Below are 19,683 nucleotides of genomic sequence, written 5' to 3' on the forward strand. Positions count from 1 at the left end.
CAAAGTGAGAGAAAAGTACTAAAATGAGGAAGAAACTTGAAGCCTTTCATTCACTCCTGAAATGGTTTAAAATATGCAGAAAGATGGTTTAAAAAAATTATTCATTTTGTAGAAACAGAATAAAACGGATTGGTGGTAATTTGAAAAGACCAAATAGTTTTAATAAATGTTCAAAAATACGAAGCGAAAGACATGAGGGCCGCCATATTAATTGACGCCATAAAATTGTTTATGCGCTTCAAATCACTTTCAGGTCGTTCCATCCTATTCGCACAGAATGAACAATTTTTTAAAGCCATTTTTCCAACGTTTCAATTTTTTTATATTTCGAGATTGATGACTGGTTTAGATTTCGGTAAATTTCCTATGATGGTAAATGCAATAGATGGAATTTTTTTCGTGTCCAATATTTATTTGTCAGGATAATATTTCATCGGTGGATAAATATTTAAATAATACATCTATCAGATTCCACGGAAAATTACTGGAGATCACTGGCTCTACCGGAAACGCTTACAGTAATAAGAGAGGCGGTACCTTTTTTGATGGACATTTCTATGAAGATTTTATGCTTTCCCGGATTTTCATCCACAACAATTTTCCCAGAGACTATATTGGGAGGCTTCTCGACTTGTTTCTGTAGTACAATCGAAAAAAAATACAATAATTTATCTAGAAACACAGCCGATTGCTCCACTTTATGTAATTATAACTAAATGTTTAACTGATGAGATTAATATTACCTGTTCTACTGGACACTCCAGATTGATCCCCAAGAATTGTGATAGCAGACTGACGATTATTCCGTCCTTGGATGCAGGATTGGAACAGAATGGACCTGAACCCTGTCCTAACACCTTGTCGTCCTTGTTAGTGATATTATACTCGATCTGTCGAAATATAACAGACGAAAATTAGAAAATCCCCACCCAATTGTTGTATGTATTTTGTTCTCTGGTATATATCTAGGAGGGAAGAAAGATAGCGCAGCTTTCCATAAGAGATCTTCAGTCGAGAATAATATAATCCACAAAATGCTCTAATAAAATTGTCGCTCTTTCCCCGAAACCCCGATACATCCAGCAGAAACTGCAGAATTGTGTAAATTACCGATAATTCATCATCAGCGGTGATTGGCTTCTGGACTACCACTTGCTCTATTGTTTTCTCTGAAGACGTCGTGATGAATAGCCATTGATTAATCTTCGGTTTCACCTCGTAGACAGACGCCCTGACGTCCACCTCCTGGCTCTGAAAATTCCAAACAATTTATCATATCCCGAAAATACCATTTGTATTTGTATGAAAATTTGAGGAAGGGGTTAAATTGATATGTAAAGATATTACTTACAGCCAATGTATATGACAGGATCGTAATTAAGAAGAACGTAATTGCCTTCATGATGAGCCTTGAATTTAGTAACACTCACGGGAAATGTAAATTGCAGATCTACAGTTGACTCGAGTTCTTGGTGCACTGAAAATCACTTAATGACTTTCCCGATATTGTCAGGTGATAACGATTCCACGAGGGCCAATAATTACTTGTCCTCCGTGGAAAACAGTCGGTAGAAAAAATAAATAGACCGGGAAAAAATGTGATAAAACTCGTCCAACTTAATAAACCATGGAAAAATTCACATGGGTATATTTTGTCGGCGATCTATTCCGTTCTGTTCGTTGAGAGTGATCAATTTTTCAAAGCCATTTTTCACACATTTCCATTTTCTTACTTGAGAATGAAATGTTTGGATTTGTATAGATTTTAATTTAAAAGATAAATATTTCTCTCACATATTTATTTGTCAGAGTAATATTTCGTCGGTGGATTGCGTATAGAATAATCATTGTATTCGACCCGAAATACTGAGAAAAATTATTTTCCCAACGATTTCTCGATTGAGTAGGAGAGACTGCAATTGCAACTGCAATTAAACCGATTTCCTCCCGCGGATAAAGACTTCCGGAAGTGAGTCTGGTCACAACTTCCGGTTCAATGACATGTGGAGTCAAAGATCGAACATAACCCTCAATTTATTCCTGAGGTAATAGCTGATGTTTATGTGGATTAAAGCAACATGGGAGAGTCATTAATAAACGAACAAATTGATGATTATGACACCTCATCGAGTCCGGCAATTCTAGATCTTCCTGATGACTGTTTAATAAAAATTTTCTCATTCCTGGAAATTGCAGAGAAGTTAAAAGTAGAAGGAGGTAAAGGCCAAAAGAATCCTTCAGTCGATTAATTGATTCACTGATTTAGAGATAGTTCATTAACCCTTTGCGGATTGCCCGGGATTAATTAATTAATCATTCTGATTGCAGTCTGCAAACGTTGGTATAGAATAAGTAAGAGAGGATGGCCAGATGTGGAGTCCCTCAGTCTGACATGTAGAGATTTCGGTGGAAACATCAAACAGGCGACAAGAATTTTACGCAGATCAGGTCGTCTCCTCAAATCATTGAGGATTGAGGTGAATTCTCAGATGTCGATCTACCAGAAAGTCCTCCAGAAGCACTGCCCTCACATCAGAAAGATCGAATTGATTTTTAATTGTTGGGCCTTTCGTTCTGTATTGAAGACTCACTCTAAGAATTTGTCTGCATTATTTCCATCGCTCAAGAAGATAGATTGGCTTGTGATGATGCACGTCAACGAGGAAGTGGGCAACAGGCAGCTCAAGGCACTTCCAGAGAGACTCCAGGGGCTGGAGATCACTGGGAGTTGGGTTTACGCCATAAGTTGTCCTTTTTCTGCTGTGAGAATCTCAGTAATTTTCATCCGTAGAAATAGCTTGGAAGCCGCTGGGTTAAGGCGAAAACATTGTACGATTTTTTTGTGGGGAATTTCATAATCCAGTCGGTACTGAGATATTTAGGAGAGTTGATGCATTGTATTTGGTTTCGTATTTTTGTTTTTTTTTTATCCCATTGGAAAATTTGACGAGTCACTTTGTTGTGTTTAGAATATCGTGAGGTTCCCAAATCTTCGAGTTCTTTCTCTGAACAATTTTATAATTGAAAAAGAGAGTCTTTCGGGATTTGAGAAATTGGAAAATCTGACAGCCCTAGATTTATCCTTCTGCCACGTGCCTGATGAGAGCATCAGGAAGATCCAGTTGTTTTCTAGACTGGAGAAATTGGAGCTAAAGCGGAAGGCAATAGAAGGACTGGACCCTTCATCAATCCATGATGATCACATCTGCGAGATTGTCGAGGGCTGTCCAAAGCTGAGAGACTTGAAACTGGACGGTAAATTTTTCATTACCACTTCAATTAATTTTAATTTCATTCCGAGTCCTGAATTTTCATTTCCGCAGGATTGGAGAGTCTCTCAAATCTCTCCTTCAGGGCTATATCGACCTTGAAACACCTGGAGACTCTTCACATGGAGAACTTGCCCAGGGTGACCAGCAGGGCCATCACAAATCAGCTTCAAGTTCAAAATCTGAACTGCAGTCACTGCCCTGGGATCGACAACGAGGGCCTCAATGTTCTCATCCAAAATTCTCAAAATCTGGTGCACCTCAAGGCCCAGGGGACTGCAGACATGAGTTCCTTCCTCCAGAGTGCCTCCGAGGCCATAAAATTCCGTAACAAGAATTCACAATTGACTCTGGACGTTGGGGATAGCCTAAACTCGTGGCAGAGGCCAGAGAATTTTTCTCCACTCATTCTCCTGATTTAAAACTAAGAGCTATTAGTATTTGTGTTAGTATTAGTATTATTTAGAACTCTCGGTTCTAAGAAATTAATTCGAAGGTTATTAATTTAGTCAATTTATGATTTTAGTTCTGTAATTGAAGGAATTCCTTTTCTTCCTTCGGGTGATTAATTAATTAATTTATTTCGATGGATTTAATTTACGCTGGCAATGATTTGGCTAATGGAGTCATTTGCATTCAGTATTAATGATTCATAATTCTTTTCATTTTTATATTCAGTTTCAGAATTTTTCTATTTTCATAATTAGTTTAGGGTAAGAGGCAGAGGAGAGAAAACTCTATTCTCCAATTACAAGTGTATTTTTATTCACTCTAATAATAATAGATACAAAAGTGTTCAATTTATTTTGGCACTAGAGGTGCAACTGGGATTCCCCTCCGACGAAAAAAATGTACGATCGTACAAACTATCGACTAGTTTCTCACGATAATAATTCATTATGTGGGTGCACATACTCCAACTATTATGGTATAATGAAACGAGTGAATGCACTCGAATCAACAAAAATGTCGTCCTCTAAGAATTGCAAAATCCGAAGATTCAACGAGAAAAATTTTTTAATAAAATGTCATTCACTTCGAGACAAAATATAAACCAGAAAAAACTATAAGAAATCAGTTTTTCTGCTTTGGGGCCGGTAATTCGTCAATTTATTCTCGCTCCTATCTACCTTATATTCAAAATTATTCGCCCCATGCAATCTTCTATCCAATATGTGGGGTATTATGGGCTTTATGAATCAGGGAATCGATTCCTGTATTTGTAGTCTGACTTAAATGTACTCCAAAAAGGGAAAGCCTCTAAACAAAAAAAAATATAACGAAATCAAGGGGATTCATTACTCCACCGGTAGAAAGGTGAAAAGTAATGAAAGAAAAAAAACCATATCTTTTTTGTCTGACGTTTTTCAATCGTTCACTGAATTGAATCAATCCCCGTATCAATCAAAAATCGTATCGCACGATTTTAGGAATTTATAAAAAATTCTATAAACGAAAATTCCTCACGCCGGGGTACAACGAGAGAATTCCCGAAAAATATCAAACATCTCACGAACTCTTCGCGGAGGTCTGACCCAATCCTACCGACGGATGGGTCCTAAAAATTCAACAATTATAACTCAGTAGCGAAGTGGTAAAGTGAGATAATTCAAATTCACAAGCCTTTACGTATCGCCCCCAGTATTGATTTTTCAATGAAAGTCAATAGGACCTTTTCGACTCAAAATTTAATCCTTCCCAAAAAAGGTTCTATTGGTTTTCATCTTAAAACCGCTGGTTTTCTGTCAAAATGCCAAAATCAAAAATAAAGGTAAACCTTAAATTCGACTAATCCCATCATCACTCGACTACTGAATAATTCTCTCAACGCATGGTGAGTTGCCAGTACTGTGCGAGTCTCTCACCCTTGGAGACCCCCAAAGAGGGTCTCTCAAACGTGAGCATAATATCCTTAACTCTGTTCTTGATTTCCTTATCAAAAATATGACCGCCAGTTCTCTCCAGGGCATTGGCCATATCATATTCGACAGAGGGTAGAGGATCATTGATAAACCTTGCAGCAGTGGCCACACTGGGCAGGACATGAAATTGCAGTGCCCTGATCTCCCAGAGGCTGCTGGAGAGGGCATTACTCTGGAGAGGATCGCGTTCCTCCATGAGGAAAGGATCGCCAACTCCAGAGTTCCTTTCACATGCAATTCCACCTCCAGGATGATCAATGAGTCTTTTCAAGCCAGGATGTCTCAGTAAAAGATTTCCAATGAATAGCAGAATTATGAGAATGTCCTCTGGAGGTGCCACGAGTGTCAGTCTAGCCAGTCTTTTTGCAAAAGCGGCGACGAGAGCCTCTGGGAGGTGCGTCGAGCTGAGAAATAGATCAGACAAGTAAAACAATCTTGCTTTGTACTTGGTGTGAAATATTTCCGGCTCGAACATGGAATAGAGCTTCGTAAAGATGTTGGGATACTCCAGGTTGTGCTTGGTGACGAGTAGAAAGACACCTTGAAGAGCGAGAAGTCCTATGGGACCGTCGGCGTCCAGGGAGTCCATCAAGAAGTCCGTGAGGAGCACTGGCTTCTCCAGGTGGGGCATTATCCTCTCCAGTAGAACAATCAGTAGGTGTTTGTGCAGCTGGGGAGACAGCTCCCAGTGCATGACGCATGACCAAGTTTTGTTCAATGTTCTTCTCACTGACAGCTGATCCCAGGCGAAGGGACTGCTGTCAGGGCGACCACACAGCAGCTCCTGCGGGATCTCTTCGTCCTTTGGTAGTGGAATTTTGTCTAGTAGCTCCAGGAGATTTTTTATGAAGAGGTCTGGAGGTTGACGTTTCGGTGTCAGTGCTGGCAGCGATTTCCAGGTGTAGTACAGCGCGTCCTGGTAGGATGACATCTCCTGAAAGCGAGAGAGTAGTGCCACGTTGTCACGGTCTGGGGACAGCAGGCGCATCAGCAGGGGCTTCAGACGGTGCAGCGGAAAGTAGTAGGATAGGTCCCCCGTTGGCTCAATTGGAGTTCTTCCCTCTTGGGAGAGGAGCTTCAGGGATGTCGAGAGCGACTGCAGCTGCAGAGATTGACGAGAGTCTGAGATGAAGGATAAAAGTTTCTCCCAGAGGTCTTCGTAGCAGCTGCGCAGCCACGTGGTGTAGCGCAGCTCTGGACTTGGCTCTAAAAATCATTTAAAACTTTACGAATAAACGAAAGGAAGGATGAATTTTCTTCCGTTGAAAAGTTCATTGGAATTTAATTTGAATGGATTAAATTCCCATCGAGTATTTCTCCCCGATTTTTTTTTCTCTGTCTTATTTGTTTTCAGAGGTTATTTCTCAGAGAAATATTCAGGAATATTTTTTCTCCGGGAATTTTCTATCGAAAAAAATTTTCTGTCAATCAATTTTCCAGTTAATTATCGTTTCCGCAATTAAGAGTAATTGCAACAGCTTCATATCACCTCATTATCGATTATTGATTTTCCCAGTGCATGTGCACTAAAGCACTCTGAAAATACGTTATCCTTTTGAAATGTTCCCTCAGAGAGCCCCAAATATTCCCCCAGACCCGAAATCAATTAAAAAAATCCTCAGAATGGAATTAATTGATTGATTCTGTTCGTTTGGACCAAAAATGTCTCCAGACTCCCAGAAAAGATATTAAAAAAATAAATACCTGATATCGTCAATGAGATGGTCCTCTCCAGGTACATGTCCCCTCTCTTCAGGAGCTCCAGGAAGATAGTCTCGAGGGTGAGGACTCCTAGTGTACCGCAATCCTACGAAAAACCATAAAAAATCTGTTCGTAACCTAAAAAAAATGAGTAAAATTCATATTTCTGGTGAAGTACTCACGTCCAATTGGTTTATTATGTCCACCAAGTTGTTGGCGTATTTTCTGGAGGTGAGGAACTCCTGAGCCTTCACTCTCAGCTGCTTAGAGGACATCCTGAGAGACTGAGGATCACCGGGAAGTGCACAATCGACTGTCGCCATCGTTCAGAAATTGATGGGGAGTGAGGGGGAAGATAAGGGTAAATCGAGGTGTGAGAAAGTCGACATGGGGATGAAGGAATCCATGGGGCACAACCTTCTGGAGAAGATCCTCGAGGTCGTCGGCTGGCTTTCCACAATTTTTCACTTTTTTTTTTGGAGTTTAAAATTTTTTTCATTCGAAAACTTGTATGCACCCTGCGGTAGGGATTTTTTTTACCGATCGGCGATTTGACGCCTTCGCACTTCGCGGTAAAAAAAGAAAGCTCATTTTCACTCTAATTCGTGTCGGTAACTCCGAAACTGAATTTAGAGGAGTGAAAATTGATGAAACAGAAATAGTCGGAATAAAATGATCGATATCGCGGAATGTAACGATCAGATTTCAATAAATGACCTCTCGTGTTAAAGATTATAAAATTATCTAAATTTTCTTTTACTTCCTCGTTAAATTTCACTCTACCGATTTCGAGATATTCGCAATTGAATTTGATCAGTGCGATTTGGAATTTACCGATGGAAATGGGGTAAGGTTCCAGGAAGTTCCAGGAACCACCGGAAGGGGAACTTTTGGACCATGTGAGGTATTTGTTGATTATTTTGGATGGTGCGGGGATTCTGGAGTGCTGGAGTTGATTTTTTTGTTAGAATTATGGTCTAATCCATTAAAATTTGATTTCAGAATTTTTTTTCTGGAATTTTTTGGGCGAAAAATGGGAACGAGGGGGTGTGTGAGGGGTGGGTGGTGAATGTGGGTGAAGGTCGATTGGGAACCCTGTGACCCAGTAGAGGTCGTAGATGTTATTGATGAGCACGTGTTTGTGAAGTGACATAATTATTTTGGACCGAAAATTCTCGGTATTTCGAGGAATTCGTTGATGGTGGAGTGAAAGGGTTGTGCAGAGGTGAGGATTGAGGGCTGAGGGCCGAGGGTTGAGGGCCGAGGGTTGAGGGCTGCTAGACCCGGGAGTATTTATATCCTAGCGGAGCCGTGAGTAATCGATCAGAACACTCTTTGACGGGAGATGAAGTGATAAAAATCAAGGGAAAATTATTCCAGCTAGAAATTCCGGAAATTCTGGAGATGATTTACCCGTTAATTAATTATTGACTATCATTAAAAATCTTCGATCTGGGATTTTTTTATATTTTTACTAATTCCATATTGTAATTAATAAATAAATGGAAAAATTGATTGGAATAATTTCTCACGAAAAATTCTCCAAAATTCCAGGACCAAAAGCTGAAAGTGAAAAATGGCGAAACATGAAAGTACCGAATTAACCCGCGAAGATTTCGACGCAGGTCCGTCAAGTGCCGACGAAATCGAGCCGAGCTTATACTTAGGCAACCTGACAGCAGCAACAGACGTTAAATGGCTGAAAGACACTAAAATCACGCACATCCTGACGGTCGATTCGTGCCCCCTCCCCAGGAGGATTCAACTCCTCCCGGACTTGACTGTCAAGTACATCCAGCTGACGGACATGCCACGGGAGGACTTTCTCCGGTACTTCGATGAGTCCCACGATTTTATCGATCAGGCCCTCACCTCGGGGGGAAAAATCCTGGTGCACTGTTACTTCGGGGTCTCCAGGTCGTCGACTCTCGTCATCGCGTACATGATGAAGAAGTACGAGATGACGTTCGACGTCGCCCTGGATGTCGTCAAGTCCAAAAGACGATTTGTCAGTCCAAATTCTGGGTTCGTAGCTCAACTCAAACTTTACGGGGACATGGGGTGCACCATTGACACCAGGAATGTGCAGTTTAAGATGTATAGACTGCAAATTGCTGCTGACAAGGTGAGGATTATCAATTGAAATGTTAATTAATAGAGAATTATCACTATTAGATTTTTCCCGAAGAAAAATCTATAAGAATTCCCCCAGATATTCCTCTAAAATTCCGTCGTCAGAGTCAATAAAATAAATGTATAAATAAATTTAACGTAGAGCAAGTGAAATTAATTGAATGATATTTAATGGAATGTCCCCGAGAGTATTATGAATATGATGCACCCCCCAGGTCCGAAAAGCCCGAATTCTCCCGTCAACTTATGTGGATCTGATAAAACCGGATCCAGCGCTAGAAACAGTCCGTCCAGAGCCAACGGTCTACCGTTGCAAGAAGTGCCGGAGGATAGTTGCAACTGCCAGCAATATCCTACCCCATGCACCAGGTCAGAGGCATGTCTGGCGTTACGTCAGTCGGAGAGGTGACAAGGGAAAAATTATTCCGGTCAAGGACTCCCGACCTGACCAACTCTGCGACAAAATCTATTTCATCGAGCCCATCGCCTGGATGCCCGACATCCTGCACAACGTCGAGGGCAAACTCAATTGTCCTAAGTGCGAGGCAAAACTTGGATCCTTCAGCTGGATATCAGGTTGCCAGTGCCCATGCAGCACGAAAATTGCGCCGGCTTTTTACCTGGTGCCATCGAAAGTCGAATGGAGTAATGCTGTACAAAACGTTCTTGTTACTGTCTGAAGAGCAGTTCCATTATCTCCCCAACAAATGGTTTTACGAAAAAATTTCAGAGGAATTTTTTGCGGAGAATTTCATCACCGAAAAAAAATGTTGTATTCATTTTTTTCAATGGAGCACTCATTACCGAAATAATTAAATAATTAGGCATTGAGGTCATCGTCGGTTGTTGAAACAATGTTCGGAATCCAGGGATCGTTCATTGCGGATTGTCTTGGTACTGGGTGATTTTGGGAAGAAATTGAGTAAGAGATTTTTTGAGGAGAATTTTATCCTCCGGATATGAGATCTTGTGATGTTTTCTCGTAAAATCATTTTTCACCGAGATAAATTCCATTTTTTTGTAATTAATGTTTATCTGATGATTTTGGCTGTTTAAACACTATTTCGATCCGACTTTTCTGAAACCAAAGAGACTCGTGTTGACTATTTCGAATTAATGTGCCAAATATACTCGATTGGATGGAAGCGGGCGGTTTTGACAGGTAATTAAACTTGTCGCAATGAATTTACCCCAGTTTCGAGGATATCTCGCTGTGGATCTCCGATATTTACATGTGTATTTACTTCATTCCTCCTTTTTATTGATTACAATGTTCGTAATTTTTACGTGGGCCACTGGCCACGATAATAAAATCGATGTTCGATATAAATTGAATTTTCATTCAATATTACCCTGTGTTTTTCTGAAGAAATCCCACACAAAAAATCACTCCAAAAATACTTCCTTCCCATTAAAATTTCGATCTCAATACCACATGGTTTTACAAGAAAATGTTATTATCATTTTCTGTAAAAAATTCGATGCTCTGCAAAAAAGTTCCAGTGAACTTTCGCGAGCAACCACTCGGCACGAAAGTAAACACAGAAACAGTAGCTCCTGGGATTTCCTCAGTAGTTAAATATCTAGAGCTAATCCTTATTTGTAAATACAAAATTCTCTTTGGGATTTGATTCGGTCGATCAATTCTTGACGGGGGATCCTTGACGTCAGATTTTTTCCTCGGAAAATTGTCACATACTGGCATGCATTGCGGAATAAGCAGCTCCGTAGGGATGACTCCGAAGTCTCAGTGCATTTAATCCATTCATGCCCCCTTCAATCCCACTGTGGACATCTGTCTGGTGATAAGAGGTGAATCCCGTGGCGCTCAGGTTGCCGTTAACGAAACCGTGACAACTAGCTGCACTCTGGACTCCACCGTAAGCCTGAGGTGATCGCCAGTAATCGCTATAGGAATATTGAGGCACTTGTCCAGACTGCAGTGGTTCAGTGTTTGTCTCATGGGTGTGGGCTATCCTGATAGGTCTCAACGGCAGAGTTGTCTCAATATCACGTGTCGACGATGCACCCCGATTCAGGGCGGAACTCCTCTCGTTTCTGCGGAATTTCGCCCGACGATTTTGAAACCAAACCTGAATAATTATCAAAAATTTCAATGACGTCTGTCTTCGCCTGGCCATATTTTTGAACTGGTGGATCTGCCAGGAAAGGCCTCGGGAGATTTTTTGTAGGGCATGCTATTCCCCACAAAAAATGTCCCATAACATTTTTCGATCTGACAACTCCTCCTCCAGATATTTCGGCGAAAGTGGTTAAGCGATTAGTAGTCGTGTTATGTTACTCAGGCCAAATCAGCGTTTTGTTAATTATCTCGAGAATTATTAGGCTCGTGGCGAAATGTTGTTAAGATTTTTTGTAGATCATGAAATTCTCTCGGGAAAATGTTAATAAATAATTCCTGTAAGTGCTGGTGTTCCCGAGATATCCGAGGATTTCTTCGTTCGTTTCATGTCTCTCATTTTTTGAATGCTAAATCTGATTTTCCCTTTTTATTCGGCCTCTGATTTTTTGCAAGGAAGAAGAAGCGGATACGAGCGACGACGGGACAGCGTGACGGCTCCTGGCAGTCGTGCCACACAAGAGAATGAGGATGAGCCCGGATTTTAGGGGAATGAGAAAAGCCCGTGGGCACACGTGCTCCGGACTATCCCGACACGCCTGTGCAAGCATATGCGTGAATATTCAGCCAGTGCCACTGCAAGGCTAATCATAGCTAGTCCGCCTGACAACCTGTCTTCTCTGATTTTCTGCCTAACTGTCCACCACCCCCTCAGCTCTCCCCCATCTCCCTGACTTCTGCCAAAAAGTTGTCACGCTCGTGTCTGATCCATTTCGAAAGACTCCAACTCCATTTGTTACTTTTTGCCGCGATCCGATGGGAAGTGACAAATTATTCCACAAATTGCTTCATTGCCAATTATTCTACTTCCCACTACAAACTTCCTCAAGTAATCCGTAAATTCTAGTTTTTGATTTCAGTAGTCAATCCAAAAACACCGAAAATCCTTTTTTTTTTGTTGCAAATTGTTTCTCATTTTCCAAGCGTTTCGTTAATTTTTAATTTTTTCCTCGATTTTTCCGGAAACTCCACGATAATTCCAAAAAATATTCCACTCGTCAAGTCATGGATTAATTGATTGTTATTAATTAATGTGTTCTTGTTGAAGAGGGATGGACAAAGCCGAAAGCAGTTTCCCAGTTGTTAGGTTATTAGTTGCAAAGAAAAAAAATTCACCGCAAAAGCGTGAAGACAGAATAAATCATGAATTATGATACCTGAACCCTCGCTTCGGATAGGGAAACCCTAGTTGCCAATTCCTCCCTAACAAATGCATCAGGATAATGCGTCCTTTCGAAAACCCTCTCGAGGGCCGCCAATTGCTGGGCAGAAAATGTCGTTCTACTCCGCCTCGGTCTGCGGCCCCCACCGTTGGTGTCGCTGCAATCTGCACGCGATGCAGAGATAAAAAAAGCTCATAATCATTACCGGAAAAAAATGCCCACGAATTTTTTAGGACAACCTCGGATTTCCCCCCCAATCAGAAACGTCCGCGAAGATTAAATATAAACCCGGGGGATGAAATTTCGGGGGTAAACTACATATTATCCGAAAAATACGATTTCCTCCGTTGATCCGGATAATATAAGACCCCGAAATTGGTACATATCCCAATTAATCGAAAAATTGAAATATTCTATGTATAAAAATAATTCAATAAATAATTAAATAATTCTAAATAATTCAACGATACACTAAATCACTCCGGGATCGAACGAAGGCTCGATTTATTAAATAAACCGTTGAATTATCAGATGAGTCGATTATTCTTGAGAAATTAATTTCTAATAATTAACAACGTGTCATCTACCCCTTGATTGAACCCACCCCACTCACGTCCCAGTAGATACCCCTCTAATTTTTGTTTAAAAATCGTGGGATCGATGGGTATCGGTATGTTTTACGTATATTTCTTGTCAGGCGAATAGTTATCACTGAATCGTGGAATTGTGGTAGCAAATGGGCCAGAGGGTGTCTGCATTCGACTCGTGACGGTCTGTTCTGCTGAGGCGAGAACACTCGACGCGCCGACTGGGGTAAGTCGAGCGTTAAAATAAAAAAAGATCTTTTAACGAACAACGATTCAGTGGTACGCAAAAAGGGAGGGCACGCGGATTTTCTCAATGGCACCCACTGTGCTTGGGCAATCATCAAAGCGGCATAATACGAGCAGCATGACGCGGTATTTGGGGCCAATCAAACGCCTCGGAGAAGTCTCACGGATATTTACGCGATTTTGATGGGGTTTTGGAGATTATGGGACTGCGAGTCGATTTCAGAGGTATTTTCAGGAAAAATTTGAGAGGAATTGACAATCGGATCAGACATTTAATTGATGGAGGGATTTGAATATGGTATTTTTGGATTGTCACTCCCCGCGTGGACGACAATTTTTAAAATATTTCTATATAAAATAAAGAGGATTTGACTTTTCAATAGAAGAAAATAAAAAATTCTCTGAAAATTACCGGAATTTTGAGGTTATTAAAGTAATTATCGAGAAATCTGGGAGATGTGTGGTTAATTGTATTTATTTGAAAATTTATGTAAATTGAAAAGTTGTTTTTTGAATTGAATAAAAATATTAAAATATTCAAAAGTGTATTGACCTCATCCCCATTTTATATTTTGGACACCCCCAAGAATAATGGATAGACGAAAAACTGAATAGAAGATTTAAATATCCCCTCCTAATTCCCCGGGGAGAAATTGCACGGATATTATGTAAATGGAATAGACTTTATTGAATTTATGATCGATTGATCTGTATTTTCTAATCCAAATATATCGAGGGGATTATAAATTTCGATTTTTCATCGTGAAATGAAAGGGAGGGAGTTTTATTTTGTTTATATCTCCTATCGGAATTTAAAACCGGAATATTTGGATTCATTCCACGGAATTCAAAATTTTCCACAAAGGCAATTATTCCAGACTAAACCCGGAGTACCGGAAAATTGAAAATTCCACCGACGATTTTCCCATCAACTCGATAATTCCCCCAGCTTTTTAATTACGCGACTCATAATCTCCTGGCGCTCAGCCGAAATTAATTAACAGCCCTCTCGATTTTCTCAGCCGGAAATTAATGAAACTGATAATTACCGAGAGTGTGGGACGGTGTCGATAGCAGTCTCGATACCGTGAAATCCTGAGGTACGTGGGGATTAGACACTTGTGGAGGAATCACCGAATTCTCATTGTCCAACATTTTGCCGATAAGATAATAAAAATTCCCTCAATTCCCTCAATTCCCTCAATTAAATTTCACCACTCAAGCAATATCATCCCGATAAAAAATAAATCCACATAAATAATCTCCGAATAAATTTAAACGATTCACAACGCGAAATCATTTCGGGGCCCTGGCATCCATCAAATTATGGTAATCACCGGAAAACGCGGGTCCCAAATGAAATAATTCCATCAAAAATTCTCGATATGTCTCTTTGTTATTCATACGAATCACGTGCTTCACGGTTTAATCGAATTATTCAAATGGCAGATTCAATTTACCACGGACTGTTGTCAATGGTTTTTTCGTGGCACTTGGCTCCACTCTAGGGTGGAGGGGGCGAGTGCAAATTAAATGGAGATGAATTCGTAAATTAATTTGGGAATTATTTCATGTGGACGCGTGCGCTGGGAGGCAGAATGCCAACTGACTTTGGAGTTAAGACGTACTTAAGGTCTCAGAATTCTCACTCTGACGTATTCGGCCACCCCTCGGCCCTCGTCTCTTACTGTCTCATTTCTACGCGTGTCTCTGAGATCATCTGCTCGCGTTTGAGACGCGGGAAATAGAGCGGTTTAACAGTGGGTGGAGATTTAGATTTTGGCTCCACCCGGTTTCGGATCTCATTGGTACTTATCCACTCATTTTCCCCCGGGGTCTCGTTAATTGGGGGGGTAATGACCATGTGGGGAGGAGGGAATTCTATTTGAGATGATCAATTCGATTGAGGAATTGGGAATTCCAAATTTTTGGCAGCTGACTAGCGTGCAAAAAAAATTGTTACATTGAATCCAGTTAATAAAATTAAATTTGAAATTTCTTCAAGTATATATATTATGAATAGGTAATTTTTTGTTAAAAAAAGAATTGAATTAAGGATGGAAAACTATTTTAAACGATAGGAAATAATACTCTCGAATCAATAACTCATTAAAAAAACCGTGGGTGGAATAAAAAAAGGAAAATCCTTCGGAAATTCTAAAATTCGAGTGATTATTTCGTTTCGACTGCAATTTTTTTACCACCATTTTTTTGCGGTTAAATATTTTATCCCGCTAGTAAAATCGAGTTTTTACCACCGGCGCCACTCGGATTTCGAGTGAATGTGTCGGTCAGTATTGGATTTCACAAGCCTCTCGAATTATCTAAAACCATCTCCAAACATAATACACCATCCACTTGCCTCAAATGCATTCCATTCAGAAATAATCCCAAATACCCGAGTACTCAGTGTGTGAGTATTATGCAATAGTTTTTATGACTCCGGATTTATTCGATTTCGTCGTAAAACCTGAGCCGATTTAGACGTTTACGATAGGCAAACGGAAAAGAAAATTGGAATTAGTGACGACAGCTGAGGGCTTAGTACGGCACTCTTGGGGATAACTTTGTTGGAATGATTAAATTATTGTTGAAGAGGGTTGAGGGATGGTTGGGGGAGGTGATGGGTTGGTTGTTAAATTTTTCGGGGCGTCGAGATGGACGGGAGCGTCGCGGCGCTCTGACGGCGGACACGTCGCGATGCACAACGAAAATTATTACGCGGGTCTGCACCAATGCATTTACCGCTTCTTTCGGGGTGACGACTTCTGGCAAAATCTCAATTTTTCATTTGACCAACGATTTACTCATCACTTTATTTTTTAAGAAGAAAATTAACAAAAAGCAAAAATTTTGAATTTCACAAAATTCTTTTTTTTTACACGAATATAAAATTTCTTCAAAATTCCGTTGGAATGGAAAATTCAATTTAATTTATGTCTTTTTTTTTATTAGTGAATAAATCACGGGTTTTGGTGTAATTAAGAATTGCGAAATATTACGGAAATAATTAAATCGATATTTTGGGGATTTTATCTTCTTTTAATGCAATAAAATGTATTTTTTATCTCAGTTCATGGTCATGTGATATTTATGAGGCAGGTCTGTTTGTTTTGGGGAGAAATAGGGGTGAATAGAGTTTTTTACCGGGCGAAAGTCTGTCGGGGGTTTTTTGGAAATATTTATCAACGCAAAAAACGGTAATAGCCGGGATTACTTTTTCTTTGATCAAACCAGTGATATATTTTGGTAGAATTTTTTTCTCCTGAACCGAACAAGCAAAATAAACAATTTGAAGTAATTTTATGAGCTCTGCGGGGCCAGATGGGTGCGCAATAAAATTCAATTCACGGACTAAAATCTTTCCACAAAATATTTGGAGTCTGAAAATCGATTAAATATTTTTTTATGGAAATTGTTTATCGAGAATATCTAGTTTATAAAACATTGAGTTGAAGTACATCGTAATTTTTTTCAATGGGAAATATTTGTGGATTATTTTACTGCATGAAAAATTGAGCTAAAATTAGGAGCTCTTTTGAGGGGAAGACTATCGATCGGGTCCCGAATAAAAAAATAAGTAACTGAAACTAGTATCAAGTTCATTCAAACAACTTTTAAAATGCCAACGTCAGAAATTGAATCGTTGTCACCCGGGGGTTCCAAGTCCCCGTTGACGTATCCCGTCACTGTCTCATCACTGGGTCCATCAAAACCCCTGGGGCCCCTCTACCAATTCGTGGGAAATGCGGATTTTATTCCCGTCTAATTCAGATTATTTTTTTTTTTTCGTGTGTGGACTTCTTTTATTCATCCCCCCGTTTATCTGTGCCTCGTGAACCATAAGGATCAAAGTCTTTGGGTGAAAGAACACGAAAGAATAGGTTCGCACTGTATTCTAGACACTGACCGGTAGTATTGGGCCCCGGAATTTAAAAATCGGGGGAAAAATTAACACTGCAGATGCTGACTCTGTTTTTTTTTTTCAGTGCAGAAAAGAAAGTCGTAAGAAAACGAGTGAACTAATTGAAATCGGCGACAATGAAAAATATGCAAAATTATTAATATCGGTAATGACTACCGATAATTCTGTAGCGAAGTGGTAAACTAGGATGCGTGAATCTTTTTTCCCGAGCAGTTTTTAGCTGATATCTCGAAATTGGAGGACGCTAACGATTTTTTCATAGACACCTTTTTTGTAGCTCTCTTCCTTTTTTATAAAAAATATATGTATAAAAAATTTACTATGTTCTTTCAATTCTGAGATATTGACTAGAAACTGGGCTTGGAAAAAATTCAGTTATCATAGTTTATCATTTCTTCATTGAATTATGTTAATGAGAAATATTTGAGGATTGGATTGGGGTGAAATCGGTATCAATCATTGAAATTTACGAGGTGGTTTTCCGGAAACCAATGAAATCAAAACATTTGGTACAATTTGGAGTGTAAAACCCAGAAATCACCCGTCAGAACCCAGAATGATCGATTTTCAAACATCAACCTTCGGAAGTCCTCGATTTGTCAAGCAAAACCTTGAACATCTCCCAAGAACGCGACATAAAAGGAATGGCTGACCCTCGCATGAAGAAAAATCATGTTAATCAATTGTTACAGGCAATCCCTGTGCCAAAATACCGCCCTAAACTCCGGAAAAATTCAGTAACCGAGAAAAATCGACTCCTCAATTCCCAAATTTCACTCAACGAAAGAAAGACAATTAATTTTCGCGATCATTAATTTTTATTTACCGTGAGAAATTGTCGCCTGGTAATAATTCTGTACGAGAAAAAAAAAAGCACAAAAACCTGAATTTAATTTCTTTTTCACAAGAAAGTGAAATCTAATGAAAAAAAGGTGACGATCGGCGATCATTAGTTCCCCAAATAAAATAAAAAATCGAGACAAAAAATCAGTGTTTTGTCAATATTTTTCTTTTTAAGAAAATCCCAGGAAAGAAATACTGGTGTGACAGTTCGGATCATTAATTCTCGAGTAAAAAATTCTCCCGTCAAAATAATTTCCCGAAAATAAAAAAAAAAATACCGGTGTACGGAGTGTAAAATGGACTCTATTTTCCCGCGGACATCATCATAGAATCATTAATATGCCTCTAGAGTTTTGGATATCTTAGGGGCCAGTGATGATCGGACAGTTGTCCCTCGGGTCCTTGATGAGAAAAGGGCGTGTCTCCACCCCAGATTTTGGGACCAAATGTTGACAGATCATAAAAATATTCGCCTCCGCAGGGGGAATTCATTGTCTATTCGTAGAAGCACTGGGAGTGACTCGCATAATGAAATCTTCTATTCTTTGCGACGGGCAATTTTTTTTTTTCACCCCTGGAAAATGCCTTTCAGAAGCCCTGGGTAAACATCGGTGTGCCGACAGAATAAATCGGTTGCGGTTGTGGAGTGGCGCGTGCGTTTCCTTCGATTTTCTGGGATTTTCTTTCCAGTCATCGTCGGTTATGAGTGTCATTTCGGGGTTGAGTCATGAAAAATTGTGGAGGGATTTTTTTTTTCGAGGTTTTTTACCATTTTAGGAAAAGGGAAGTCCGAGAAAATTAATACCCTCTTTTTTAGTTCACGATTTGAAAGGAAAATTATTTTTCTTACGAGCGGAAAATTCATTTCGGCTTTGGAAAATTCGTTTTGTTAATTTATTTTGAAATCAATAATTGTATTGATTTCAAAATAAATTAATAAACGGAAAATTATTATTCAATGGCATTTCAATAAATTAAATCAAAATAAATTTTGATTTTCATTTCCTAATTTATCCTGATCGTAAGGTGATTATTAAAATAGGAATGAACTTTGAAAAAATCTAAGAACGTATACAAAATACTGATATATTATAATTTAGGACAGAATTAATTTAAATAATTCCCATTCGTCCTTGAGTGATCCAACGAATCCTCAGGATGTCCCCCGGGGGAAAATAAATGCCCAATATTGTAAATTCGTCCCGGTGGTCATGTAAAATTGCGCGACGACACAGAAAAGGGAATAAATCGAGAGCAAAAGATGTCTTTTCTATTTATCCCCAGGTGAATGCGCCTTTGAAAATTCTGGGGCTAGGGTTTTTGTACTTGGCGCGAGCCTCAACAATAGATTTTGGGCCCAAAAGTGACCGCAGATGTGGTCATCTTCAAGGCCCACCGTGAAGATCTGAATTTGAAAAACGGAAACTCCGGGGATTCCTTCGGATTGAAAATGGCTATCACAACCGGGAATAATTACACAATGCGAGAACATGAAATAGACGACTTTAGTAATTTTGTCACGGCTTGTCTGGTACTTCTGATGACGATTAGGGGACAGTGACATTTTTATGAGGACAAGTTTAACACTTAAAATGGGACTGTGGGAGGCTGAGAGTTTTGTTGATGATGATGTAATCGCGTTTCGTTGACTTTACGCATTTTTACGGACACTCGGGGGATGAAATTTGGGAATTGTTGGGGGCAATGACTGAATGATCATTTAATGGGCGGAAAACAAAATTTATTGCCAAATT

General features: G+C 39.6%; 5 protein-coding genes across 8 annotated transcripts in view; 2 read left to right on the forward strand and 3 right to left on the reverse strand.

Annotated features, from left to right (window-relative positions):
- Positions 1-379: 379 nt before the first annotated feature.
- LOC105266058 (uncharacterized) lies at positions 380-1,493 on the reverse strand. Its single transcript, XM_011303942.1, has 4 exons — positions 1,352-1,493; positions 1,111-1,251; positions 744-890; positions 380-637 (listed from the first exon to the last, which is right to left on the reverse strand). The coding sequence occupies exons 1-4, from the start codon at positions 1,400-1,402 to the stop codon at positions 482-484; spliced, it is 495 nt and encodes a 164-aa protein (XP_011302244.1). The 5' UTR covers positions 1,403-1,493; the 3' UTR covers positions 380-481.
- Positions 1,494-1,576: 83 nt separating this feature from the next.
- LOC105266057 (F-box/LRR-repeat protein 7-like) lies at positions 1,577-4,317 on the forward strand. The gene is made up of 4 exons (XM_011303941.1): positions 1,577-2,217; positions 2,329-2,762; positions 2,970-3,255; positions 3,324-4,317. Exons 1-4 carry the CDS (start codon positions 2,079-2,081, stop codon positions 3,689-3,691), a joined length of 1,227 nt encoding a protein of 408 aa, XP_011302243.1. The 5' UTR covers positions 1,577-2,078; the 3' UTR covers positions 3,692-4,317.
- Positions 3,990-7,396, reverse strand: LOC105266056 (nucleolar complex protein 4 homolog B). The gene is made up of 3 exons (XM_011303940.1): positions 7,075-7,396; positions 6,896-6,998; positions 3,990-6,397 (listed from the first exon to the last, which is right to left on the reverse strand). Exons 1-3 carry the CDS (start codon positions 7,213-7,215, stop codon positions 5,094-5,096), a joined length of 1,548 nt encoding a protein of 515 aa, XP_011302242.1. The 5' UTR covers positions 7,216-7,396; the 3' UTR covers positions 3,990-5,093.
- Positions 7,397-7,796: 400 nt separating this feature from the next.
- MKP-4 (MAPK Phosphatase 4) lies at positions 7,797-10,090 on the forward strand. The gene is made up of 3 exons (XM_011303943.1): positions 7,797-8,203; positions 8,447-9,017; positions 9,241-10,090. Exons 2-3 carry the CDS (start codon positions 8,469-8,471, stop codon positions 9,703-9,705), a joined length of 1,014 nt encoding a protein of 337 aa, XP_011302245.1. The 5' UTR covers positions 7,797-8,203; positions 8,447-8,468; the 3' UTR covers positions 9,706-10,090.
- Positions 10,091-10,195: 105 nt separating this feature from the next.
- Positions 10,196-19,683, reverse strand: part of LOC105266066 (paired mesoderm homeobox protein 2) — a 38,964-nt gene continuing 29,476 nt past the window's right edge. For 2 of the 4 annotated variants that reach the window (XM_011303954.1, XM_011303953.1), the window contains 2 exons: positions 12,323-12,492; positions 10,196-11,118 (listed from right to left, as the gene is read on the reverse strand). In XM_011303954.1, coding sequence (XP_011302256.1) covers positions 10,717-11,118; positions 12,323-12,492 — 572 coding nt within the window. In that variant the 3' untranslated portion in view covers positions 10,196-10,716. Of the gene's footprint in view, positions 11,119-12,322; positions 12,493-14,210; positions 14,753-19,683 lie in introns of those variants that run through there. The other 2 variants (XM_011303952.1, XM_011303951.1) reach the window with 2 other exon arrangements.

The sequence above is a fragment of the Fopius arisanus genome, unplaced genomic scaffold, assembly GCF_000806365.1.
Source record: "Fopius arisanus strain USDA-PBARC FA_bdor unplaced genomic scaffold, ASM80636v1 scaffold00036, whole genome shotgun sequence".
Taxonomy (NCBI): Eukaryota; Metazoa; Arthropoda; class Insecta; order Hymenoptera; family Braconidae; genus Fopius; species Fopius arisanus.